Source organism: Spermophilus citellus (genome assembly GCF_964194105.1).
Source record: "Spermophilus citellus genome assembly, chromosome: 2".
Taxonomy (NCBI): domain Eukaryota; kingdom Metazoa; phylum Chordata; class Mammalia; order Rodentia; family Sciuridae; genus Spermophilus; species Spermophilus citellus.
The window spans coordinates 205127429-205154421 of NC_138183.1; the positions used below are offsets into that span (position 1 = coordinate 205127429).

Here is a 26993-nt window from a genome sequence, read left to right on the forward strand (position 1 = left end):
GAAGGAAAGTGCTGTGTGGGAGGTTGCTTGAAGGAATTATCCCTACATTAATCACTGAGGTATAACTAACTGTTGAATCATAAAGATCCAGGGCTAAATCCTTCCTATCTTTTACAAATTGTATGATCTAAGAAGATTACTTTCAGTTTTCTCAAATGAAAAAAAAAGGAGGTTATCATAATAACATCTATTTTGGGGAGGTGTTTTGTGGATTGATGACGTAATGAAGATCCCTGGTGCAAAGCAGGAATTCAGGAGTTGTGTCAACAATTCGACTTCTATATTCCAAAATAAGTAAGGACTTTGAATAAATTGCCTCCAGATTAGCAAGGTAGAATTTTGAGAGCCAAAGCCGAAGGGGCCGCAGCAAACTTCCAGCTGCCAGCTGATGATTGGCTCACAGCAGCCCCAGCAAACTTCTAGCTGCCAACTGATTGGCTCCTCTGTGGTGATGCTCATTGGGCTGTTTCCCCGCCCTTTCAGACCACAGAGCTACTCATTCGGGGACTTTTTTGGCTCTGCCCACGTGACCCAGCCAATCGGCCTCAAGAGCAGGAGGAGTTGGGGAGGTTGAGAGGCTTGTGGGAAGCCGGCGGTGGCAGTTGGGCTCTGAGGGTTTTCCTGAGGAGCTGTGTGGTGCGGTGTGTGTGTTCTAAAAATAAAGTTCGTTTCTTTTGACAAGTGGCTCCTGAATTGTGCCCAGCCAGACTGCGGCAGTAGAAATTGAAAAGAAACGTTTTTCAGTTTTACACACTATCCTGAGGGGTAATTAGGGCAAATATGCTATCTTACAGATGAACAAACTGAGGCACTAGGATGTCAGCCCATTCAGCATGAAAGAAAGAAAATACTAGTAACCACACAATTAGGAGCATCTGTTTGGGAGAAGATCAATGATTCTGTATCCCTTCTAAGGAGAAATGATATTCAAATTAACCAGACCCTCCCCTGGGTACCCAGTTCTGCAAGCTAACAGGTGATTGGACCCCTTCATTAAAGGCCACGTTTCCTTCAACTCCAATGATAACTTATCTCTATTATGTGGGAGGGAAGAGATTGAGAGAAAAACAAAGCCAGACAACATTTTATATTGTATTTCAAACACTGAACATGAAACTACCCAAAGATATTTTAACATGTTTTTTGAGAGCTTCACCCAAGCCTACACTCCAGAATAGCTTTATAATTTAAGGAAAGAAAAGCCAGAAATCGCCACCACTCTGTGATTGACTCACACACATGTTGGAAACAGAGTTCACAAATCTAATTCCTTTCTCCATTCTGGGACATTTTTATCCAGAGAACACAAGTGACTGGAGGCGGTGCTGCCCGCTCAGCCAATTCCTGACAGCAGCTCCCAGTGAAACATATTGTGTTTGGGGGCAAGCATTTATCCAGGAGTGGTGCTGAAATGAGATGGCGAGGACGCACACGGTGAATAAATGGCCGGTGGAGGGAGAGCTGAAGAAATGAGGGTGATTATGCAGGCGCTGTCCTCTATGAATACATTAGCTCCCTGATAAGCCCATGCATTTGACTGCCTCCAAAGCAATTTCTTGGAGTTTCAGTAAATACAGGTGTCTGGATATGTTTTCTAAGCTCAGCTTCAGACAGGCTGTTCCTGCTGCCAGTCCTCAGAACCCTAGTATTAAGTCTGGGGACAAGTTAGGCCCCATGCAGTGCCTGTCGGTTCCTGAACAGATTGTGACATACTCATTGTGGGTGCTATCGCCCCTTCAGGTTCGGGGCAAGGATTCTCAGGGCCAGTTACCTGGTCTGTGGAGTGGGAGGTGGAGATGGGAGAGGTTGAGGTAAGAGGAGGGGGGATCCAAGCTAGAGACCTTGGGTGGAAATTGAATATCAGGAACTGTTACGGGCAGCACCGAGGCCACAGGAGCAAAAGTAGATTTATTATTTAGAACTGGCCACACATTGGAGGAGGTCTGTGTGGAAGTACAAATAGGCTGGGCTGAAGAGGAAAATCTCAGACAAGAGCCAGGAACACCAGAAGGGACCAGGTCCACTCCAGGACAAGTAGGTAGTGGCAGATGTTAAGCTGGTAAAGATCTCTAGGGGGAAGACAGTGGGGACCACCAGGGGGTCATGTCACAGTTTAAATACTGGATTTATCAGAGATACTCCCTGAACATGGACAAGATCCTTCAGTGTGTTAATTTTCACATTCCTGCTGAACACCAGGAACAACTAATGTGTCCCTCTGAGGGAGAAGAGTGAGGCATTCTGGGTTTATCTCTTCACACATCAAGAAGAAGGAGTCAGAAAGCCTGGGAAATGCTCCTATAGGATAAGACACAAAATGGTGCCTCTCACAGAGTCACAACAGGACTGGATGGTTGCAGAGCCCTGGACTTTGAGGCTGGGTGGGTGGCTACATCAGAAAAATGGTAGCACTGGGCTCATGGGCCTGGACAATACTAGGTGGGGTCAGAAACAAGCATGGAAAAAGCTTGGCTATTTTGTTGTTTATACCCTATGAGCTTGTTTTCCATAGCTCTCTCTTGACAAAATCTTTGGAAAAGTTTAGGCCACCATGGAGGAGACTGAGATCATTCAGGTGAGAAATCCCAAGGGAGTGACTCTGATTGCTGTTCCCTGCCTCCCTCTTGATGCCTACTAGTCTCTTCCTTTGCTCACACCTTTGCTCACCCCAATTGTGAGCCCTCGTGATTGTTTTTAACCATGAAGCTGTTCCCTTGGGTCAGGAGCTTCTCTCCCATGTCCTTACCCCCAGACAAGCAGGTTCTGAAGTACTCTTCTTCCTGAAAATTCAAGAGGCTCCACTCTGTACCCCTTCCAAAACACACACATGGACTAGGGAGTAGAGATTCAAAACCAGCCTGTGAACCTTGACTTTAAGTCCCTTTCTCCATCCCCAGACTTATCCACCCTCATGCGAGCTGAGCTCAGCCCTCTTGGTAAGAAACCCCACTCACCCTGATCCCAAGCTCCACATTCTCGCCTCCGTAGACCTCCATGCCTTCGTCCAGTAGGCCAATCTCCTGGAAATACTGCCGGTCCACAATGAAGCAGCCGATTAGGGCAGGGCTCCTGCAGGTTAGGGGAGACAACCAGCGGTGAGCAGAGGGCTGCCTCCTGGAGCCACCCAAGGAACAAGAGCTGTGGAAACTTCCTACAGGAGGATCGGTTCTTCCCCCTTCTCAGCTGCCAGAGCCAGTGTGGGCTTTGTGCTCAGAGTAGCCTCCTGGCTCTGCCCTAACCCAGCCACTCCAGGGAGGCTGTTTATCAGGGCAGTGAGGTAGATAGCTCCTGTCCTGGGACCAGCTGTCATTCCCCGCTGTCCTTGTATCTGCTGGGCCAGGTGCAGCTGTATTTCTAGGTACCTTGACTCTGATCTCTGAGCTGCACAGTCCATTTCTGCTGGGTGCCTATGCCAACTTTCCCACCTGCGGGTTCCACATGTCAACCTTGGTCCTCTTAGAAAGGTCAGCCAGGACCAGGCTACAAAGGGAAATAACTTATAAATTTTATCTGTAGGTAGAGGGTGGTCCATGAAGAATTTAAAGCAAAACAGTGGTAGGAATAGATCCGTGTTTTTAAAAAGAATACTCAGGCTGCCGACTGCAGGGGACTAGGGGAATTGAGGGATCCAACTGGGAGGCTGGTTGCTGTATCCAAGTGAGAAACAATGAAGACGTGGAAGAACATGGAAAGAGGTGAACTATGAAGGGAGAGGAGGAGAAACCCTGATGAGAGCTGGCTTGCTGGCTTGGCGATGGTGGATAAGGCCCACTCATCAGTAAAGAGTATGAGAGAAATCACCTTTGGAAGAAAGAAGCATTCTTCCTTACACTATCTGTGGGACACCAGGGGTAAGTGGACAACTGACCTTGCACTATCTGTGGGATACCAGGGGTAAGTGGACAGTCTGGGTGTGGACTCAGCTAGGGTCTTAGGTTAGAGCAACACTGCTGCAACTTTCCTTCTTTGGGGGGATATGAGCAGGGGTCACCAGCTGGTGCAGACATCCAGGACTTCCCAGGAAACAGTTCACATTAGGGCAATCAGCAGGAGCGCACCCGATGCTTCTCTGCTGAGAACTGATGCTATCCTTTGTAGCCCTTGCTGGCATTTCATCAGCCCATGGTTAGAGGATTTGATAGAGGAGAAAAAATGAGAAATGAAGAACCGTTGGCATTGAGAAAACTGTCAGTCAATCTCATGCAAATGGACCTGTCTTAGAGACTGGAAATTCATCAAGGTGGTGAATGGTTATTTTGCAGGCTGTTTTTCTGGGGGATGCTGATTCAGGGGGGTACTCAGGAACACTGGCACCCTGGAGTCACTGTCTCTCTTCTTTCTATATCATTGGACTTCATTCTAGATGGCTCCACACTCCATAGACCACAGGTATACCAGGTGGTCAATTCAGACTCCTAACTCAGGCTGACATCCTGTTCTAGGATCCTGGACCCAGGCCTTGGAAGTGTGCATTGTGAGAATAATCTCTGTTTAGGCTGCGTTCTCCAAGAGAAGTTCCCCAGTCTCTTTGAGTCTCCAAATCTATATCTATAAATAGGATTACTTATAACCTCATGTGGACTTGAATAAGGTAAAGCTCTTGATGGTAACTGACATAACAGGCACTCAAAAATCATTTTAAAAGATGCACTTGTGCCCTTTCTAAGCACAGCAGATGGGGTCTCAGCCTTTTCCTCACACCTCTGAATGTTGGACACGCCAGACCCCTCAGAAGCAGTGCCCCTAGCACATGCAGGAAGGGGCCTTCCTCTAACTGCCTGACCCAGCCAGGGAAGGAGCAGAGTCCAGAAAAGTTACCTGGATGACCAAAGGCCACTTCAGGTTGTGTATTACTTATTAACTGGCTAGGGTAGTAAGCAGTCCTGATCAGTCTAAAAGTGTTACTGATTTATATCCTCCCTGATTCCCAAAAGGATTTAGAAATAGCTTTTGAGAAAATATAGCATATATTGAAAAACATAATATACAGAAAGATCTAAAGATGACACAAGTTTGGGGTGAGTTAGAATGCATCTGCAGACAGAGGTCCTCCTTTATAGTTCTTCAATTGGCTGGGCAAATTTGGTTCTGAGTTTCCTGTTGGTTAAGGTGAAAATGAATATGTGGTCTTAGAAATAAATGTGCAGTTCTCATGTGAAAAATCTCAAAAAATGATTAATTCCTCAGGGATAGCACGGTTTTCTCTGACCAGCAGTTGATTTGAAAGAAATTTCTCATATCAATCTTTCTAAAAAGGTCACTTGGGGACCTAGTGAAAAACCATCTCACAAACATCCTTCTAGAATACAACAGAGAATACCACTGGACTCTTTTTATAGCTTACACCATGTGGACAAAAACACTAAAATATGGCTCAAAAGAAAAAGGAACTGGGATAGGCAAGATATGTTTGTACAAACCACAGTCTCTGTGAGGTTGTCTTCATATAGGAATAAAACCCAGGAATGGTTTGCCCCAAATCTTCCATAAATATAATTTACTTAATTAAGTTTCTGATAAAAATTGAGTGATGGAAAATATGAGATGGAGATGTCATTCTCTGTTAAAGATCTAGAATTTAGCTTCACTGATAAGACTAACCTGATATATTCAGAGAAGAGCAGAACAGAAACAGCTAATGTTAATATAGTTTTTTTTTTTTTTGCAAAAATATTGATTGCATGGTGGCGTATTTAGCTCCAATATCAGCAGACTGATGATCCAACCTAGGGGTTGGAAATCAGCTACACTAGTCCTGGGCTTGAAAGTGGCCAGCCAGAGGGGTGATGACTAGCCATGGAAACCAGCTGTCCTGAGTGGATCCTGGCTTCTCTGCCCAGAGCCTTTGGTAGGGTCATGATCCTTTCTCAGTTTTGTTCTCATCTTATAAAAACATGGATGACACAATGAATTTTCACCAGGTTATGATAAAGATATAATAAGACCATATGTATGAAAGACCCTGCACAAATAATCTTCCAACAAATACTGAACAACACAGAACTGTGACAAGCGCCTAACAGAGTAGGCAACTACTGTGGTTTCACTATGGTTTGGGTGTTTCTCAAAGGTTCATGGGCTGGAATCTTGGTCCCATGTAACAGTATTCACAGGTGGAAGGTGACTAGGTCATGGGGGCACCATACTTGGAAGGAACTAATGGAATTAAACAGAATCAGCTTAATTCTCTAGACAGCAGGTTGATGTAAGGCAAAGCCACCTCACATGCTTGACCCCTTTGTCACATGGCTGTTTTCCTTTTTGCTCCTGCCTTGTGGTGCCATCTGCCTTGTTAGAATGAGCACACTAGGCCCCCATCATAGGCTGACCGACGGGGTCACCCAATCTTGGACTTTCAGCCTCCAAAATTGTGAACTAAATAAACACACTCTCTCTCTCTCTCTCTCTCTCTCTCTCTCTCTCTCTCTCTCTCTCTCTCTCTTTAAATAAATTACCCAGCCTCGGGTAATTTTTTAAAATAGGAACTCAAGACAGACTAAGAAAGTAACAGAGATAACTATAGCAAAGTTAAGCAGGGTTCTCTTCCATCCTATTTTAAATATGAAAATATTTTTTTCTTCTAGCAAGGAAAAAAATGTGATCTTAGGTAATAATCACCTACTTTCAATTAAATTTCTCATAATCTTTCTCTCTCATGCAATGCAAAGCAACACTGGCTTCTAATCTCCTCTTTCATTCCCCAGCTGCCCCCCAGGCCACCTCCTGGTGCTGTCCCTGTGTTTAACAGGCAGGGAGCATAGACGCCCACCCTGTCATCAATGCAGATGAAAGAAAGGCTAGTGGGGACAGCTATTGCAGGATTCCTGATCTGTGAAAGCAGACCATTAGCAGTGTCATTCCGGGGTCCAGGAAAAGAGCATCAAAGGCAGAAATGCAGTTTGAAGCCACTTTTGTCTGAATGCTGTAGGAAAAAACTCCAACACTATTAAGATGTGCAAGTCCTGTGGCTCTGCCCTGGCCCCTCTGTCCCTCCATTCTCATTGCCTGGGGTTTTCCAGCTCAAGTTCCTTCTTTCAGGCCCTTAACCTCCTCTGTGACCAGGAACTTCACATGTGGGTGCCCATTCCCAACCCATCTATCTCCTACTGCACAAACATGATTGCTGTCCTATCTGCAAAAGACTTTCCATGTCTACTTGCCACACAGTTGGCACAGCATGGCAGAATAGTTTTTCATCCCAAAGATTTTGTCTGTCTTCATTAGACTCTAGGCTTTTGGGGTTGGAACCAAATCTTAATCACTTTGAGTCCCCAGCAGAAGCACAGCAGTGGACACCCAGGAAGTGGCCCATATTGGTGGGTTAAAATGAATGACTTTGAGGCTGTGCATGTGTTTGGGAGCTGTGGTGGTTCTTTCAAAAAGGATCAGCAAAGCCTGTGAGCTGTGCCTGGAGATCACACTGTAACTCCTTTCTACCCTCCTCCCACTGTGGCCTCCATTCTGGGGCTGGAGTTTGCAGAGTAAGTGTTGGGCTGGGGGGATAGACCTGGCCTGGTGGCCAAGGCAGAGAGACCTGCAAGTAGGATGCTGTACCTGATGGGGGCTGTGGAGTTCTCCAGCTTCCACCAGGCCTTAGGGGGGTTTAGGTAGCGGCACCACAGCTCCCAGTCAAAGCCCTGGGCGGCCAGCGGGTACTCTTCAATCTCAAAGTTGTCGTATTTGATATTATCAAAGGATGGCGAGATGATCCGCTTCCGGTTCTCCTTTATGCGGGTGAGTACAGGTTCAGCCCTGCGAGAGAGGGAGGGAGAGGGGGTGACTGCTTCCCAGGTAGCCAACAACCAGATCAGTATCTCCTGAAGGCCGTACCCTAGCAGAAGGAGGAAGGACCACTTGGCCATTTCCAGTGGTTCACTTTGCCATCCCCTGAGGACTTCGGGGTGGGTGAGTGGCCTGGCCATTCCTGGATTTTGATACGGTTTCCCTGCTTTTCCTTTCTCCATACACACAACAAAAACCCAGACTTAAAAAATAAGGGGAGGAAAAAAAACCTGAGGGAACATATTTGAAGCTCCAGAGGAAGATTTCAACCTGGGCTTTGATTTCACTAAATTCAGTGTATTCACCTGGAGGAAAAGAGCAATGGGGCCAAATACAAAAACAAAAAAGAGCAATGGGGATGGCGGGGACACGTCCCCCACCTGCCCCGGGAGAGATGGGGCATCCAGGTTTCCCCAGGGAGCCAGGAGGCCCCTGTGGGCACCAGAGAGTAATGTGTTTGCCAACTGGAATGATGAGGTCCTCATTAATAATACATTTGGTGCATAATTGTTTATTCAAATCAGCTTGAAATAGTAAGTGTCCCTCTCCTAGTGTGGCCATAAATCCAGTGAAAATGCTTTTTAAATAGTCACAAATGGCAAGCAGGGGCTGCAGCTACAAAAAAAAAAAAAAAAAAAAAAACCCGCCTGCTCTGCATCCTTCTCCTGGGCCTGTCATTGCAGAAGGGAGCCCAGGTGGCGCACACGCCCTGCTAGGCCTTCCTGCCCAAGTGACCTCCTCACCTAACTCCCCAGAGGCAGAGGCTGGCACCTTGGAGACAGGGAAGGGAGCAGATGCTAAGGCCTGGTGGGTGAACAGGGTGAAATCAACTGGCCCCAGCTCTACGGTCATCCCCATACCCACCACTCGTGCCCAGGCTAAGCCACACAGTGGGCCCTACAAAGACATCAGCATCAGGTCCCGTTCCTGCTTGGCAGCAGACATTGAGGTTCCTGTCAGTTCTCTTGTCCCACCCACCACCTGAGCAGCCCTGGCCTGAGAGAGGAGGATTTGCTACAACTTAGTTTCGCCAGTAGAGAGAATCTGAGATGCTGTGCTACCTCTGGCCTGGCACCCATGACAGTATCAAGGCACCCTCACCACCTCTGCCCACGTGGTCTCTCCCTGTCTGTGAGGTGGGGCCTCTGGGTCATATCTGCTCCATCTTGGCCACTCCTGGGGGCTGGAGCCGGCCCTTTGCTGGGCAGGACTCTGCTTTACCATCAGCATGGACCCCTCCCCTTGGTCACACCTGCCAGAGGACCACACCATCCAGAGCCCCATCTGATATCACCATACTCTTCAGGTGCTGTGTGTTGACCTGTTGATCCTTGACCGACTGACCCTGCCACCCGGGTCACTCACACACCCACATCTCACTTTTCCCCAGGACTGTCTCCCTATCATCTGCACTGCAATCCCTGGCCCTCATTGGCCTCCTCCTCCTCACCAAGAGACACTCACCAGCCCACGTTGAACTCCACGTGGGCATCGAAGAGCGCCACCACGGGCGCCGTGGCTGCCCTCCAGCCGCTGACCCTGGAGCGGATGAGGCCCTCCTGCTTGCTGTGGCGCACCACTTTGATGAAGCCCGGCTTCTGGCCATTCACCTTGTCCACGTAATTGGCCAGCTTCTCCTTCAGCTCCTCTGTCGGGAGGGAGAAAATGCGTCCTTAGCAAGTGAGGAGCAGGGGCAGAGGGTGACCCAAACATCCACATTTCAGGATGAGAGGCTAGAGGGCCACCCCCTCCCTAGGTCTTCCTTGGTTCCCATGGTGACCAGCACAGCTCAGCTTTAAAGAGAAAAACTGGGGAGAAAACAGGATTGACTGAGTCCCCGCCACACGCACAGGCCTCCCATATGTTGTCTATTTCACCTTCATGACAAGCCAGTGGGAAAACAGGGGCTCAGAGGAGTTTACCAACTTCTCTAACGCCACGCAGCTTGTGAGTGGCAGTCTGGTTTCAAGCCAGATCTCATGAGGTGAACGGCCCCAGCTTCTCCTCAGTGGCCAGTGCCTGAGGCCTGCTCTGTCAGACTCCCATCTTCCCAGGTGGACAGCTAGAAGGACTACCACACCAGCAGTTGCCATGGGCCTGGCTGAGCACCTGTTGCCTCTGCTCCTTCCCAGGCATGTGCTGCCCAGGCTCCTCAGCACCCGATGTCATGTTCATGTTTCCCACGGCAGCTCAGACGGGAGCCTGGGACACTTTGCAGTTGTTTGGGCAGAATTTAAAAGCTCATTTTGAAATACGATATGTCAAGAGCTTTGTAATGTTGTGAACAACCAATAAAAAAATAAAATAAAATAAAATAAAAGCTCATTTTGAATCACTGAGCCATCTCCGGATCTGGGTCCCCTCTGCCTACTCTGTTGAGTGATTGTGTAGCCCACCCAGTGACAAGGATGTTGATACAATCCATTCTTTAATTGGGTCCCTCCTCCTCCTCCTCCTCCTCTCCTCCTCTTCCTCCTCTTCTTCCTCCTCTTCCTCCTCCTCTCCTCCTCTTCTCCTCCTCTTCTCCTCCTCCTCTCCTCCTCTTCTTCCTCTTCCTCCTCCTCCTCTTCTCCTCTTTCTCCTCCTCCTCTCCTCTTCTTCCTCCCCCTTCTCTCTCTCTCTCTGTCTCTCTCTCTTTTTTTTTTTTGCCAGTCCGCTCAACCTCCACCTCCTTAGTCCTCTGAGCCTGGTTTGGTGCCACAGTCCCTCTTCCACATCACAACCTTTAGCGCTGAAGACCGTCTGTAAGTCCTTCCTGAGGACTCCTCTAGGTCAAGTATCTTCAGATACTTCTTACATTTCCTCATTTCTCATGATTTCAAATTATTTCATCAAGTTGAACTTCTCTTTAGATATGTTAGTTTTTTCTTAAGACTTTAAAAGTTATGTACTCAGCAGCTGACTTAACATGTCAGGAGTAAACTGTGTGATACAGAAGAGAGGCAACTAACCACCTTCCTTAATCTAGAATCCATGCTCCTATTAATAGAGTCTAAGGTCGCATCAACTCTGCCTACTTTTCACTCAAATTCAGCTTGCTGAAAATATATACCTACACGTTCTTTTCACATGGTGCTACTAAATCAGGCCTTCTTCATCCCATCTCTTCATGGATACAAGTGTAGGTGGTACATGTGTGTGTACGTGCGTGTGCGAGTGTGTGTCAGTGTGCTTGTACTTAAACCAAAACAGGATCCTGCATTCACTCTTATTGAAAGCCACCATTTTAAAGAATTGCACCGTGTCTCCTGATGTCAACATGTCTTTGTCCCATGATTCTGCAATCCAATGCCTTTGTTATCAGCTCTTCCAGCTTTCCAGCTTCTGCAAAAGTGATGAGCATATGGCCTTCATTGTCATTCAAGTCATCCTTTAAACAATGTGACCCTTGTCCTAAGCTGCCTAGAGAAAAGTGGGTTGACTTCTGGGCTGACGCTAAATGCTGAGTCTTGCTTTGGCCTGCATGATAATGACCTGTGACCTCTGGTGACAGCAGCTGGCTGGGAGGCCGATGTCTCACAACAGCATCAGCCATAGGGCTGCATAACTCTGTGCCCCATGCTCCAAGGTCTTCAAGCAGGTGGCCAGAAGGTTTCCTAAGACATTAATTGCTTCAACACTTTGAAGGTCCATCCTACCTGTTTGGAAATTTTGAGGAGAGCTGGTGAAGCCTGCCATCTGGGCTTTTGATGGTGGCAGAGGAGAGGATGAGTGCCCAAAGGCTGGAGGGAGAACCCGGCTAGACCCTAGTGTTCTCATTGAGAAGCCCCAGGAGTGTGTGCCTGTCCTCTTCTCTCCCTCACCCTTCAGGTGAGATCACTGCCCTGGGGGCACCATTTCTAAGGTATTGATGGTGGATGATTGCTACCTCGAGCCCCCCAGGAATCCCACCTCCCTGAATTCATATTCCATTGTAACCACTTTGCACACTGAATATGGCTGGACCTACAACAAGGGGGTGCAGCAGGAGGGCTATAGGGCAAGCTCCAGGCCCGGGTCTTGGATGCCTGGAAACTCTGGGATTTGCTCTCTGGCTGCTCTAAGTAGGGAAGTCTGAGCCAGTCTCCTTGGGAGGCCCAGAAGTCACCAGTGAGGACTCAGGGGAGGAAGCACCACCTCCGATCCTCCAGCCCCAGTGGGGCCTCCAGCTGGTGCAAACGCCCAGAGAGCCCATGGATACCATGGCGCTGTGCAGAGCTGAGCTGAGCAGACAAGCTGCCCAAAGATCCCAGCCCTTATTGCAGGATTCCTCGCCAATGAATGGGTGCTGTCTCAGGCCACTGACTTGTGAGATGAGTTGTTCTGCACACAGTGCCCACTGTTCTGGGGTAGTGCTGGCACTGAAATAAGATTGATGCACAGGAAATGGAGTCAGACGCAGAAGTGCCAACTCAGAAGGATGGCAGCCAGACATGAAAGGTCTGGCTTCTTGTAAAACTGCTGCTCCTTTGTACCTCTGGCCTCCGTTAACAGCAAACTGGAATAGAGCAAGTGACAAATCCTGGCCCCAGGCAGCTGTGTTGCTCTACTGATTAAAAGAGGGACTCTCTTAGCCCCAGCCAGCAACAGAGTGGGGGTTGGGAGAGAGAGAAAGAGAGAGGGAGAGAAGGAAGGAAAGAAAGAAGGAAGGAGTTTGACATCTCCTAGATGACATGGGCTCAGCCATGAATTAGGGTTCATGGGTTCTGTCAATCTTTGTCAACTGCAAAATAAGAAGGGAAAAAAAAATCTCAAAAGCACTGTGGCATTTGCAGGAAAACTGTTTTCTAAGATACTTCTTTTTACATATTACATACATTCCTGATAAACACTTTATATATTTAAAATACCTCTCAGAACCAGCTCCAAAAGACAGAAAGAACTTGCTGTTTTCCTTATACCTAAACACAAACACATAACTTGTTATATTTATCTTTTTGCTAAGGCTTTTAGGAAGCTCAGAGACAAATACAATTAATGACCAATCACAAGAGTTGGATCAGCATTTTCCCTTCCCTACCTATGCTAAAGCATTGATTTGCAAGTTCTAATTTAAATCTGCATTGTCTTTTGCCTTTTTTACCCCTACTTAAGGACCTTTATTTTTTTAAAATAAGTATCTGTCAATATTGCTTAATACAATGTCATGGGAGGGTATACAGGCGCATAATTGTGGCAACAAGGGGGGAGCTCTGACTCTATTTTGTGCCGGGTTTCAGTGTGTTGGGAACAGGCGGTGGGTGGGGGGTCTGCTATTTGTGACTTTGCCAGACTTGGAGTGGATGCGGAGCTGGAGCTGTGACAGCCAGTGTTGACAGAGAAACACAATTTGCACTCTGAATGGGGCCAGTGTCCTCCTGCTTTTGTGGCTCCTCCAGCTCTCTCCTGCTGTCCCCAAATCCCTGCTCTGCTGACTTCTGAAAGACCTCTGTAAGCCAGCACTCCCAGAAGCAGGGCTGATGAGACAGCTTGCCTCTCAGGAGGGCTCAGGCCACGCTCCACATCCACAGGTGGAGCACCCCCAGGGCCAGCTGAAGGCCGGCTGGCAGCCTGCTGTCACTTCTTCAGACTGAGAAGCCAAGGAGAACTGGGGGATTTACCAGTCTGGTCAACAGAGCCCTGCTCCCCGCCCTGGCTCTGCTCCCCTGTCTAGCAGTCAGCTGCCAGGGGCCAGCCCACAGGAAGAGAAGGCGGGCTAGCCCAGAGGGGGCTGCACCTGGGCTGTTGATCTCCTGTAAACACTTAATGGGACACTGATCTCATGGTAAAGGAAGCTAAAGGATTAAGAAGGAGCTTTGCATTTTTTGGAAGGTCTAGGCGCTGTGCTGAGAAAACTCCCCAGCTCTGCAGCTTCTGTCTTTATGGTGTGCTTGGTGGATAATGTCCTATGCATGCTCTAGGACTGAGGGGAGTAGAAGCAAAGGGAGAGGTCACCCATTCCTTTGTTCATTCATCTGTCCAACAAATATTGAGCACTTACAGTGTACCAAGTACTGATCTAACTGCTGTGGCGACCGTTGTGCACAAGGCAGTCTACAGGGGACTGAAGATTTGTGTCCCCCAACCCCACCAAATTCATGTGTTGAAATCCTCACTCCCAAGGGGACAGCTCATGAGAAGATAAATGAGTCACAAGGGTGAAGCCCTTGCCTAAGTCCATTTGGTAATGCTACATAAAATTCAAAGACTGGGTAGCTTAGCAAGACCCTGTCACAAAATAAAATAAAGGGCTGGGGATATACTCAGTGATAGAATGCTTGCCTAGCATGCTCAAGGACCTGAGTTCAATAACCATTACCACAAAGAAACAAAAACAAAGTAGGTATCCAAATAAAATTAAAAGAGCTGGATAGCTCAATGGTAGAGGAGTCTGGCCCCAAGTACTGTGGTGAAAATGTTAGCAGAACCATGAGGGAGAGTCTATTCCATGCCTCTCCTCTGACGTTTGCTGCCAGGGCCTTGAACACTCTAGGCAAGTGCTCTACCCCTGAGCTATATCCCTAGGCCTTTATTTCATTTTGGGACAGAGTCTTGCTAAATGGCCTAGGTTTTGGCCTTGAACCTGAGATCCTCCTCCCTCAGACTTCTGGGTAGCTAGAATTACAGGTGGGCATCCCGGTGCCCGGCTCCTGCTGACATCTTCATTCTAGACTTATAGGCTTCAGAACCATGTGACAATTTCTGTGGTTTAAACCACCCAGCTGATGGTACCAGTACAGCGACCATGCAAACTGAATGTGCCAGAGTGAGGACTGGCACACACGGAGGCAGGTTCTGCAAGTCTCAGGGTGTTTCCCAGGAGCACAAGCCCCAGAACCCCTGCAGTCCTTCATTCATGGCTGCCCATGGTATTTGCTTCCTTCTCTTCCCATTTAATGGGCTCAGGCCTCATCCCTGTTCCCTGGGATCATCAGCCAGATAAACAACCCAAATCCTGCCTCAGGATCTGCTTCTGGGAGAACCAACCTAACACAGTAGGAAGCATTAGGCACTGTTCTAAACACCTTACAGAGTCCTCATTTAACCCTTTCTACCACCCTATGACGTAGCTACGTTGACCGTCATTCTAGTTTGAAGACAAGGAAATTTAGACACAATGTGACCCAGGTTGGAAATACAGAATTTACATCCTACTAGGCTGTCCCCAGAGCCCATTCTCTCCACTTCTCCACTTTACACTACCTCCGTGAAATGAAACGTTGGCCAGCCTCCAGGGTACCACACTATGAAGAGTGGAATTCAGTAGGTCAAGGTGGGACCAGAGAATCGGAAGCTCATTTCATACAAGATCCCCATGATATTCTGATGGGCAGGAGCCAAGCTCAGTTGTGACTATATTTTCTGTTTTAATTTTTTAAAGATAGGCTTAGTGACAGGGTGGGAAAAAGGGAGGTTTTTGTGGAATGTGTATGGTTCCAGGGCTCAAGAGGAAGACTCAGGCTTAGACTGAGAAAGGCTCCTCACTACCTGTGTAGCTAGCTTTTCTCTTCATTCTCACAAATTCTTTGCTTCCTTGTTGCCCTTGGTTGCAGAGCCTCCACTTTCCAGCTGGTTTTCTCTGTGTGGTTGTTGGGATAGTCAGCTCTCTGTGGCTATGACAAAATAGCTGAGAAAAACAACTTGAAAGAGGGAAGGTTTATTCTGGCTCATGGTTTCAGGGATTTCAGTTCATGGTTACTTGGCTCTGCCCTTGTGGGGCCTGTGGCCAAGCAGAGCATCATGGCAGGGAGTAGGGAGCGGAGTAAGTGGCTTACTTTATGGTGGTTGGAAGCAAAGAGAGAGGTAGGGGCCAGGGCCCATTATCCCCTTTAGGGGCACTACCAGTGACCTACCTTCCTTCTACTCTGTCCTACTTCATAAATGTTCCACCACCTCCCAAAATACCTTGAGCTGGTGCTTTTGGATCTTAAGAGAAGAACCAAACCATACCAGTCAGCCTTGGGTCTATTCCCTGTAGAGGTTTAGACCATCCCCTCCACTTTCCCAGCTGCCCTCTGCATAGGCCACTGCTCCTTGTCCTCCCCTGGCCACCTCTCCTTAAAACCTCAATGTTGTGCTCCAAAGCCCAGCTGGGTTTATAGCATTGCTCCCACCTCCCCTAGCTACCTGGGAGGGGGATGGAAACACCCCCCCACACACACACACACACTCCCACCAGGAAGTGCTAATGATTGCTACTCTCTCCTGGCACTAATTTAAAGATTTAAAAGCACAGCACATTTCTGGCTCTTCCTTTAAGAGTGAAATAGTAGCTGGCCTTCCTCTGATCAGATTTACTGGCTTTCCTCTAAAGCCATTTAGGGCCATTGAAATACAAATGCTATGTCAACACACTTTAGAAAGAGATTATTTCTCAGGAATCAATGGTTGTCAGACCCAGCTGATCACCAGCAGCTGGGGAGCTAAAGAAGACAGAAGAAAGATGCCACCCATCCCAGCCTGCTTAAAGAATCAGGAGGGGAGTCTGGGCTCAGAGGGGCCTGCCGATGGGTGATGGAGAGCCAGCAAGGGCAGCTGGGGTCCCAGGACGAGTCGGCCTGAGCCAGAGATCTGGGCAGCCTTGCTCTGTGCTTTCCTCTCTCTGTGAGATCATTCCAGACAGGATGTCCAATCCCTGGCAGTTTACAAATGCCTTCCCCGGGTTCATTCTTCTGTCCACTACACTTAACAACTGCACTCTGCCCAGCTCCTTTAATAGCTGCACTTTTTCAAAGTCAATTGATGCTGAAGGAGATTTGGGAATGGCCTTAAATAGTTCCCCTCCTTCAGAAGGCCTGACCCGGCCATTTATGGTAAGGACCTAGGGAAGGGCTCCATCAGGGAAGTCTGGGGAGGGTTTTAAAATACCCGGGCCAGGCACACAGTGTCCCAATCGTCCTGGGAAGCTGCAAGCACTGATTAATCTTAAGGGTCCCGCCGTAGGTGTCTTGATCTACTCTGAGGTTTCGCAGTGGGGAGTCAGTGATCACCAAAACCCCTAGAAATACATGCTTCAAACTCAGTGGAGTCTCCAAAGCCAAGCTCACAACACCCACTGGCACCATCTTATCAGCTACACAAGGGCATGTTTTCTCCAATGTCCTGCATCCTGCCACAAAATGGTCTAAACTGGTTTCCATTAAGACTGTGGCAGAGAATGTAAAAATACCCTATGACAGACAGGGATGCGTTGGGTTCTGATGAAAATTTAACTCCCTCTCTCAAATAAAGGAAAAAAAAAAAACAATGGCAAGAAACTTGATTTTTAACATTCATCAGAATCTGCAGTATAAATACCCCAACCTCAGTCACTTTCAGGCCACCAGCCTGATACCACCGAGTTGGGAAGAGCTGTGCAGAGTTGAGAAAGGATGCGGACCATCGGCCAGCTCACGATGGCCACAGTCAGCCCTGGCACTGATTTAATGCCTGAGTGGGAAGACTGCGGTCTGTGGACACTCCCCCATCAGCTACTGGGTACTGTGTTCAGTGCTCCACTTCAACCCATCCCATCCTTCCTCCATTCACTCATCAATGGTACATTGTGAGTGCCAAATGCTACTCAGGATTCTCACCCATCACCAACTGGCAAAGATATTCTCTGAGAATGCCCATTGATTTACTATAGCATATACCAAGTACTGTTCTAACCCACTCCATGTCTATTCAATCAATCAATACTCTCAACATCTGCAATGCTACTCAAGGTAGGGCATATTGTCATCACCATTCTATAGACTACGTGATTGTGGGAGCCCAGAGAGGACACAGGATTTGCTCAGTGTCACAGAAGTAGGAGGCAGGTAGACCTGTCATGCAAACCCAGGAAACCTGGCTCCAGAGACTATTGTGATCTTCAATTGAAGACAGAGAAAAGAATCAAGAGACTTTAAATAACACAGTCCAAGCTACCCAGAAGGTGAGGAGGAGCAAAGATGCAAAGTCACATCTGCCTGGCCCAAAGACTGCCATTTTTCTTTCTGCCCACACAACTTTCCCAAGGAGACCCGCGTCTCAGGTCTTGACCACAGCTCTTCCCCAGGGCCAGATCTCTGCGGCTCTGTAGTTGTCCATGTTAGTAATTCAGCAAATGAAAACGAGATTAATGGACTAGCAGAAACCAGTTGTCATTACTGACTCCATGACCTTGGAAGAGGGCCAGCTCCCTTGTGCACTCCCTGGGGCTGTGAGGAGGAAGCCCTATCAAATCAAGGTGGGGAAATGACCCAAGTGCTGTGAAATTACTTAAAGGACAGAAAGGATTCCTGCTGCTCTGGTGGTTTTCAGCAGGAACCACAGGACTTATTAAAAATACCATGAAAAGTGATTGATGCCAATCCTGTCCATGCAAGAGTGGACCCTGATCCAGTCCTGGCTCCTCCAGCTTAGAGCATAGAATGGGGCCTCCTGGGAGCTGCCAAGGAGGGCAGGACCAAAGCTCAGAGCTTGGGGTATGCTTGCATGCAGCACCCAAGCAGGTCACTTCCAAGCTCAGAGCAAGCTGTGGGTGTTCCAGAATGCGACCCGGTTCTAGGAGGCCCAGGCCCATACCACTCTATGTTCAGCACCTGGGAAGGGCCAGTTAACCTTGGCAGGTAAGCCAGAGGCCAATTTGAATTTTGGTGCTGATTTCTCTTTTTGTGTAAGATAGTGTTGCCCAGCACAGAAACTTGATCCTAAAATCAATGTCTGACAGCCCAAGACTGCATGATTCCAAGTCTAAAATTTCAAGATTCTAGACTTTTCAAGTCTCTTGATTATGAGATACAGCTTCTGTAAATGCCAGAGTAATAGCTCCAAGCCCTTTACCCCTCCCCCATCTCCTATCCCCCACCACAGCTTCTGCTATTGTTGATGTCCTTCAGGATCAAAGGTCCTGGTCCTTGCTTACTCCTAGCCTCTTCTTTAAGACTCTGCTCATGTAGGCTCACACATGCTACAGTGCCTTTGTACCAACAGCTTCCTCTGCCTAGAATATTCTCACTTCAACTGACCCAGCTCAGGTTATTTCTTTTTCTTTTTTCTTTTTTTTTCTTTTTTAAAAAAACCTTTATCCTGTGTTTATTTATTAATTTATTTTTAAACATCACCAGGACTTTTTATTATAAAGTTACATAGTTACTTAAGTAGTAGACCTATAAAAACAAGTTTTAGAACATTATGTTAAACATTTTGTTATCCTGTAATTCTCTAAAATGTAGGAAAACATTTTATACTAAACACCTGTTTATTTACTTTTTTATGTTTTTTAAAAATTTATATATGTAGCGAGATGCATTACAATTCTTATTACACATATAGAGCCAATTTTTCATATCTCTGTATACAAAGTATATTCACACCAATTCAAGTCTTCATGCCTGTACTTTGGATAATAATGATCATCACATTTCACCATCATTAATAACCCCATGCCCCCTCCCTTCCCCTCCAACCCCTCTGCCCTATCTAGAGTCTATTCCTCCCATGCTCCCTCTCCCTACCCCACTATAAGTCAGCCTCCTTACGTCAGAGAAAACATTCAGCATTTGTTTTTTTGGGATTGGCTAACTTCACTTAGCATTATGTCCTCCAGCTCTATCCATTTACCTGTAAATGCCATAATTTTATTTTCTTTTATTGCTGAGTATTATTCCATTATGTATATATGCCACATTTTTTTTTATCCATTCATCTACTGAAGGTCATCTAGGTTGGTTCCACAGTTTAGCTATTGTGAATTGTGCTGCTATAAACATTGATGTGGCTGTGTCCCTGCCGTGTGCTGTTTTTAAGTCCTTTGGGTGTAGACCCAGGAGAGGGATAGCTGCTTTCCATATTGGCTGCACCAATTTGCAGTCCCACCAGCAATGTATGAGTGTGCCTTTTTCCCTACATCCTCGCAAACACTTATTGTTGTTTGTATTCTTAATAGCTGCCATTTGGACTGGAGTAAGATGAAATCTTAGACTTCGGAAGCAAGCAGGGGTTTCCATCCTCATATCAAATAAAATAGACTTCAAGCTAAAATTAATCAAAAAGGCTAAAGAAGGACACTACATACTGCTCAAGGGAACCATACACCAATAAGACTTAACAATTATAAATATATATGTCCCAAACAATGGATCAGCTATGTTCATAAAACAAACTTTTCTCAAGTTCAAGAGTCAAATAGACCACAACACAATAATTTTGGGTGACCTTAACACACCTCTTTTACCATTGGATAGATCTTCCAAACAACAACCGAACAAAGAAACTATAGAACTCAATAATACAATCAATCAATAACTTAGACTTAACTGACATACATAGACTATTTCATCCTTTAACAAGCGAACGCACTTTCTTCTCAGCAGCACATGGATCCTTCTCTAAAATAGACTGTATATTATGCCACAAAGCAAATCTTAGCAAATATACAAAAGTAGAGATACTACCCTGCATTCTATCAGATCATAATGGAATGAAATTAGAAATCAATGATAAAATAATAAATAAAAGCTATTTCACCACCTGGAGACTAAATAATATGCTACTGAACGAACAATGGGTTACAGAAGACATCAAGGAGGAGATTAAAAAAATTTTAGAGGTGAATGAGAACACAGATAAAACATATTGAAATCTCTGGGATACTATGAAAGCAATTCTAAGAGGAAAGTTCATTCCTTAAAAGAAGAAAAAGTCAACAAAGAAATGACTTAACACTACATCTCAAAGTCCTAGAAAAAGAAGCACAAATCAACACCTAAAGCAGTAGAAGACAGGAAATAATTAAAATCAAAACTGAAATCAGTGAAATTGAAACAAAAGAAACAATTAAAAAAATTGACAGAACAAAAAGTTGGTTCTTTGAAAAAATAAATAAAATTGACAGACTTTTAGCCATGCTGATAAAGAGAAGGAGAGAGAAAACTCAAATCACTAACATACATGACGAAAAAGGAAATATCACCACAGACAATACAGAGATACGGAAGATAATTAGAAATTATTTTGAAAACTTGTACTCCAATAAAATAGAAAATATCGAAGTCATCGACAAATTTCTAGAGTCATATAATTTGCCCAAATTGAATCAGGATGGTGTACACAATTTAAACAGATCAAGTGACGAAAAAGAAGATGCCATCAGAAGTCTACCAAGAAAAGCTCAGGACTGGATGGGTACACAGCCCAGCTCTGTAAGGCCTTTAAAGAAGAACTAATACCAATACTCTTCAATTTATTTCAGGAAATAGAAAAAGAGGGAGCACTTCCAAACTCATTCTACTAGGGTAATATCACCCTGATTCCAAAATCAGGCAAAGACACATCAAAGAAAGAAAACTTCAGACCAATATCTCTAATGAACACAGATGCAAAAATTCTCAATAAAATTCTGACAAATTGAAAACATATAAAAAAACAACAACAAAACATATAAAAAAGATGGTGCACCAGCTCAGGTTCTTAAGGAAGCATTCCCTCACCTGCAGCTCTCCCAACTGGGAGAAAGGCAGGGAGGAGAGAGGACTGTTATCCCCTAGGGACAAAGACACAGGGGGTTAGAAACACATACTGCAGGCAACAAATGAGGAGTGACCTACTGCCAGAGCTCTGGCAGCTCTGTCCTCAGCATCCTGGGGGAAGAGTTAAGGCCCTCGGAAGGCTGTAAGTCTGCTCTGTAAGTCTGCAAATCACTGCTGCTCGGGTTGTGATCAGTGGTCTCAGTGCAGCTGATTCACACACAGGGGACCTTCGAGCTCCAGGCACATATTTATGCCCCAGAGTCAGCTGGGTGCCGGATGGCGAGGCAGGATGTCCTTTTGCTCAACCCACACAACACCTTCAGCCTTCATATATACACTCAATGATAATACAAAAGAGAGGGATCCGTGCAGGGGGAGGTGACAAGGCAGAACCATGTGCTCTGCTCTTGGCCCTCCTGTTTCTATTTCTCTGTGGAAAGAAATGGAGCCTTCAGTAGGAGCAGGGACCCAGGGAGGGAAAGACCCCAATTTAGTTCCCAGCTCTTCCATTGCCACTCGTGAGACTCTGGGCACGGACTCATCTTCCTAAGCCTCAGGTTCCCACCTTTGAGGTGAGAATAGCAATACCTGCCTCTTTGGGTTTCCGTAGAGTCTGTGAGCTGATCCCTGGTGTGCTGAGGCCTCCCTAAGTGGAGTCTGAACTTTCTGCTCCTTCTTCCTTTTCAAAGGAAGGGTTTACGGTTTCCCCAGGCCAGCAATACTGGAAAGACAGGTCTACAGCCAGTTGCTCTGGGACTTCCCCAAGTGCAGGATGTTACTGCTCCTCCAGGGATATCTGGTTACTCTACATTCAACCTCCAAGCCCTCCCCAGTCTGACCTACATCTATGTCTTACCAGTCTCTCATAACTCGTGAGAGCCTTATGGGCATTGTCATTTAACCCTGAAAGTAATTCTCTTAGGTACTTGGTACTACTAGCAATCCATTTTATAGATGAGAAAACTGAGGCACAGAGAGGTCAAGTAGTTAGCAAATTGTAGAGCTGATATCCTAAGTTTGGGAGTTTGGCCCCAGAGTTCATAGTCTTAACACAGTTCCTACCCCTGCGACCAAGGGTAAGAAGGTGCATTTAATAACCCTCTACCCAGGCTCTGTGCTAGGATTTCACATGTATCTGACCAGCTTTGCTTTGCGATTTTAAGCAGATGAAAAGATGGAGGAAGCTATGCCATCTCTTTTCATTCACAGCAACCCCATCAGGCAGGGACCTTTGTGCCCTCCCATCCATTTTAGACGTGAGAAGATGAGCCCAGAGTCTTTAGGTACCAAGCCCCAGCGGGCTGTTGAGGGCTGCTCCAGGACTGCACTATGCCCAGAACATCTGCCTGCTCAGAGCATGCCACAGCAACCTTGCATGGCCTGAGAGAATGTCTCCAGGAGGAGAGGGCCAGATCTGGGCACCTGGGAGTCAGCTGTGCCCACCTGCATGGCAAGGCCAGGACCAGGCCCAGCACCTCCAGCTCTGCTCGGCCTGGCATGTGGCAGGGACACTGGAGGCATTTGTTGTGTCTTCATAAGTACATGCTGCATGAGTGACTTGATTGACAGGTCATGCCTCAGCTCAGTGCTTTCTGATGGCCAACATTTGAATCCTGCAGGAAGATGTTGGTAAGGTTTTCTTCAGCTCCCTGTGCCCACTGGCCCTGTATGCCTCACTGTGCTGATTTATTGGACATTCCACTCAACTGCAGCCTCTTGAAAAAGGGACATGGGGTCCTCTTCTCTGCATCCAGAGAACCTGCTGGAGCCTGGCATTGATGGAAGTTTATTTGCCAGACAGATTGATGGCATATGAAACAGAAATGCTCAGGCTCAGATTTTAACAATCTCTGGGAAATATCCAGAAAAAAAAAAAAACAGTGGCTCTGCTGTTAAGCTCACAACTACCTAGGAATTAAAACTTCATTCTTTATTTTCACATGTTTTCAACACTTGGGCTGATTAAATTTGTTCCACATTCATGTCCCAAGTTAAACAGATTATAGCCATTTTTTTTCTTTTTGGTACCGGGATTGAACCCAGGAGGACTTAACTACTAAGCCACATCCCCAACCCCCTTTTTTTAAAAGTTTTGAGACAAGATCTCACTGAGTTGCTTAGGGTCTTGATAAATGGCTGAGGCTGGTTTTGAACTCACAATATTCCTGCCTCAGTCTCCGGGTTGTTGGGATTATGGGCATGTCCCACCATGCCTTGCAGATGATAACATTTTAATAGAAGGAAACCGAGGCTCAGCGTGCTAAGATTCTTTCCTGACATCACCCAGTTAACAAATGGCAAGACCCAGACCCAAACCCAGGGGTCATAAGGCAGACTGGAAGACAGACTTCACGTCTTCTCTTCTGGAAGTCTCTGTGATCTCTCTTAGAACCTTTGTATGCTCAGACCACTTGAAAGCCACTGAAATGACATGAGAATGGTGTCACTCTTTTCTGAGCACACTAGACTTTCTTCTAGTATTGGCTGGTGCCTCAGGACCAGCTAGAGCCCAGCAAGCCACACACGCTCAACCTGCCCTTCCCCAAGGTGTCTGGGGCACGGACCATACGCACCCAGGCACGTCAGACGCACTGCACATGCTCACCCCATGAAGTCCTCACCTGAACTCATCAGGAAGGCTCTATTAGGGTCCCCACTTGATAGAGGAGAAACCAGACTCCACTGGCCCAGTGTTGCCCTGCAAGTGGTGAGGCCTTGACCCAAACCCAACCATTGGACCCCAAGCCCCGTGCCCGACGAAAGTCTTCTAGGATGGGGACTTTTCATGAGGTGTGGTGGCTGCAACGTGTTCTCACATTGGCTGGGCATTCAGCAGGCATTGCCCAGCTTCCCCCCCACCAGACCCTCGCAGCCCAGGGATGCCCAGCCACCTAGGGCCTGAGGCCTTTGACGTCATGAGCCCCAAATAAACTTTTCCTCCTCTGAGTTGTTCTTTTCGGTATTTTCATCACAGTGACCCCAACCTGACTAAAACCCTGATCCTCCCTGCAGTCTTTTCACCAGGCCTTCAGCACCATTGATTTTTGTCCCCTCAGACCCTCTATTTCAGGAACATACATCATTATATCCCTCTCATGAGATTTGCTTCAGAAAACCCAAGGAATATTACTTCTTGACAGACATGCGCCCAAATACTGAAAATATTGTTCCTTCTCACTTCATGTCTCCTTTGTGATCTAACTGGCAGATATTTACCAAGCACTCAGCATAGAGCAGGCCTGGGGCTGCCGGGGGAGAAGTCAGAGCCCTCCTCTCAAGACACTCACGGTTCAGTGGGAAGAAATCATTAAACCAATCATTTTAGTACATTGAAATACATTCAGCAAGTGGTTGTCCCAGGAGGCTGCAAAAACAGCCCAGGCTAGGACAAACTCTGCAGAGGGCTCAAGATGGGTTTTAGAAAATGATACTTGAGATGGTCTTGAATGGATGAACGAGGGAACTCGGCTAATGAGACAAAGGAGGCCTAGAAAACCTTCGTGGGTAGAAAAACATAGAATGCCTAAAGTGAGGGTTATGGCTGAGTGTAGGGGCATAGAATAAAGGGGGGAGGTTGAGTGAGTGAGTTTGGAGAGATTACAAAGGACCTTGAAAGATGGGCAAAAGGTCACTACTAAGCCATAGGAATCCATGTGTATTCCTCCCATCTAAAGTCTCTGGATGAACTGGAATGCCAGGAGGATTTGTCATCGATTGTCAACTAAAAAATCTAGAGTAGCAGCAGAAGGAACTGCCCCATTCCACAAACCAAGGAAATGAGTTTTTTTTTTCTTTTCTTTCCCCCAAATAATACAAAGCATGGGCTCCTCACTCAACTCCAACCTCTATGGGACCACACTGCCTCTCTAACAAGGGCCTGGGGCGATTGATGGAGACTGCCTAGGACAGGGACAGCCTGGGTCCAGTGCCCTTCTAAAGTTCTTGAAGCCCTTCCTGACCCCACCCTGACTTGGCATGGCACTATGATGGGTTCCTCACCTCCTCAGAACACAGCGAGTTAGAGCAGCCAGGCCTGATGCTCTCACCATGGAAACAACCCATATGTCGCCCAGGGGCAAGGCTGGACCAGCTCTGGAGCAGGACCAGGAATGGTACCCAGAGACCTGGTTCTGAAGAGGACTTGGCCCATAGAATCAGCCCTACAGTATCAACTTGGTGGGTCACCAGCTTCAGAACCCGGGCTTCTGGCCGTCTTACCCCAATCATTCATTCTTTCACTCATCAAGTGTGGATGGCCCAGGGCCAGGCAAGCCCCCTCAACAAGGCTCAGCCTTTGTTTTAGGGGATAAATTTCTGGGCCCTTCCTGTCAGCGGGGGCCTGGTACAGTCCCCCAGAGAGAACGATGGATCTGGCTGGGGCTCACGTCTCTAGAACTAGTTCACAGGTCTGCAAGCCCAAGACAGTGGCAGAAAGCAGCCTGGTAATTCATAATGAAGTGATTGCATCTAACCAGAAGCAGAGGCAGTGACCTGAGGGGAAGCAGGAAGTGGGGAGGAGATGAGGAACCACAGCCTATGCAGCACAGTGGGGTGGGTCTGCACTGGGCGCTTCACCTGCATGAGCTCATTTAATCTTTACAACCATCCCATGAGATGGGGAAATGGAGCCCAGAGACCATCAGGAAGACGGGGAGGAAGGTGGTGGGAGGAAGGTGCTGCCCTGCAGGATAGAGGCAATGGCACAAGGAAAAGGGAGCAGGAAGGTCAGCAGGTGGCAATGCTGATTGGAGGAAGGAACGTGACACAAAGAAGGGGAGAAGACTCTGGAATTTCGGGAAATGTGAGGGGACAGTTAGGCCCCCTGTAGGCAAAGAGCAAAAGAGACACCCAGCACCCAGAAGGAGGATGGTGATTGAAGTTACTGCTGAGGGGACACAGCCAGGTGGCAGAGGGGCCATTACCCATCCACAATCACTTCCCTCGTTGTTGATCCACACACAGCTAAGGACTCCCTGTTCAAAGAGCAGGGAGTCTGGAAAGTATGGGCCAGAAGCTGAGGGGCTCAGATGATGGGTGCTTGCTCCTCGCAGTGCTCTCTTCCCACTGGCTTTGAAAGAACAAAGAACCGTCAGGTCTTCAGCTGGGCCTGCGGATGGTGTTCCCGATCAGTGTCTGGCTCTCTGGATTCTGGCCTGAGAGTCACAGAAGCCAGATCAAGGAGGGCAACATTTCAAGAGGGGAGGCAGAGGGAGTTTGCTTAGAGATTATGTGACTCCATCAACAGGGGAGAGAAGAAATGCATGAACAGGTTACCATGGGAGCAGCAGGACGGATGGAGGAGGAATTCATGTGTGGCAGCCCCTGATGAGTCAGAGGAGCGTACCTTGGAGGCTGGAGCATAGAGTGAGTCTTCCCAGGAGCCTACATGGAACATGAGCAGCAAAGTGACATCAAAGAGAACTCAGGCTGCGCTGGGTGTGGTGGCGCACACCTGTAATCCCAGCGGCTCAGGAGGCTGATGCAGGAGGATCACGAGTTCAAAGCCAGACTCAGCAAAGATGAGGTGCTAAGCCACTCAGGGAGACCCTGTCTCTAAATAAAATACAAAATAGGGCTGGGATGTGGCTCAGTGGTTGAGTGCCCCTGAATTCAATCCCTGGTACCAACCTCCCCCCCAAAAAGTGAATTCAGGCATAGTCAGGCACAGGCATGAGGAGGATCTCACAGTGCCACAAAGATTTGCATGCCGAGGGGATTAACTCCTGCCCAGCACCAGCCATGGCAAGAGAGGAAGTG

The 26993-nt window shown here is 47.2% G+C and overlaps 1 protein-coding gene across 6 annotated transcripts in view; it reads right to left on the reverse strand.

The window, feature by feature from the left end:
• The window catches only part of GALNT18 (polypeptide N-acetylgalactosaminyltransferase 18), a 335833-nt gene that overhangs the window by 88863 nt on the left and 219977 nt on the right, over positions 1–26993 (reverse strand). For all 6 annotated transcript variants that reach the window (XM_081263888.1, XM_081263885.1, XM_081263884.1 and 3 more), the window contains exons 4-6: positions 9247–9430; positions 7555–7752; positions 2955–3069 (exon numbers count right to left, since the gene is read on the reverse strand). In XM_081263888.1, coding sequence (XP_081120014.1) covers positions 2955–3069; positions 7555–7752; positions 9247–9430 — 497 coding nt within the window. The remainder of the gene's footprint in view (positions 1–2954; positions 3070–7554; positions 7753–9246; positions 9431–26993) is intronic.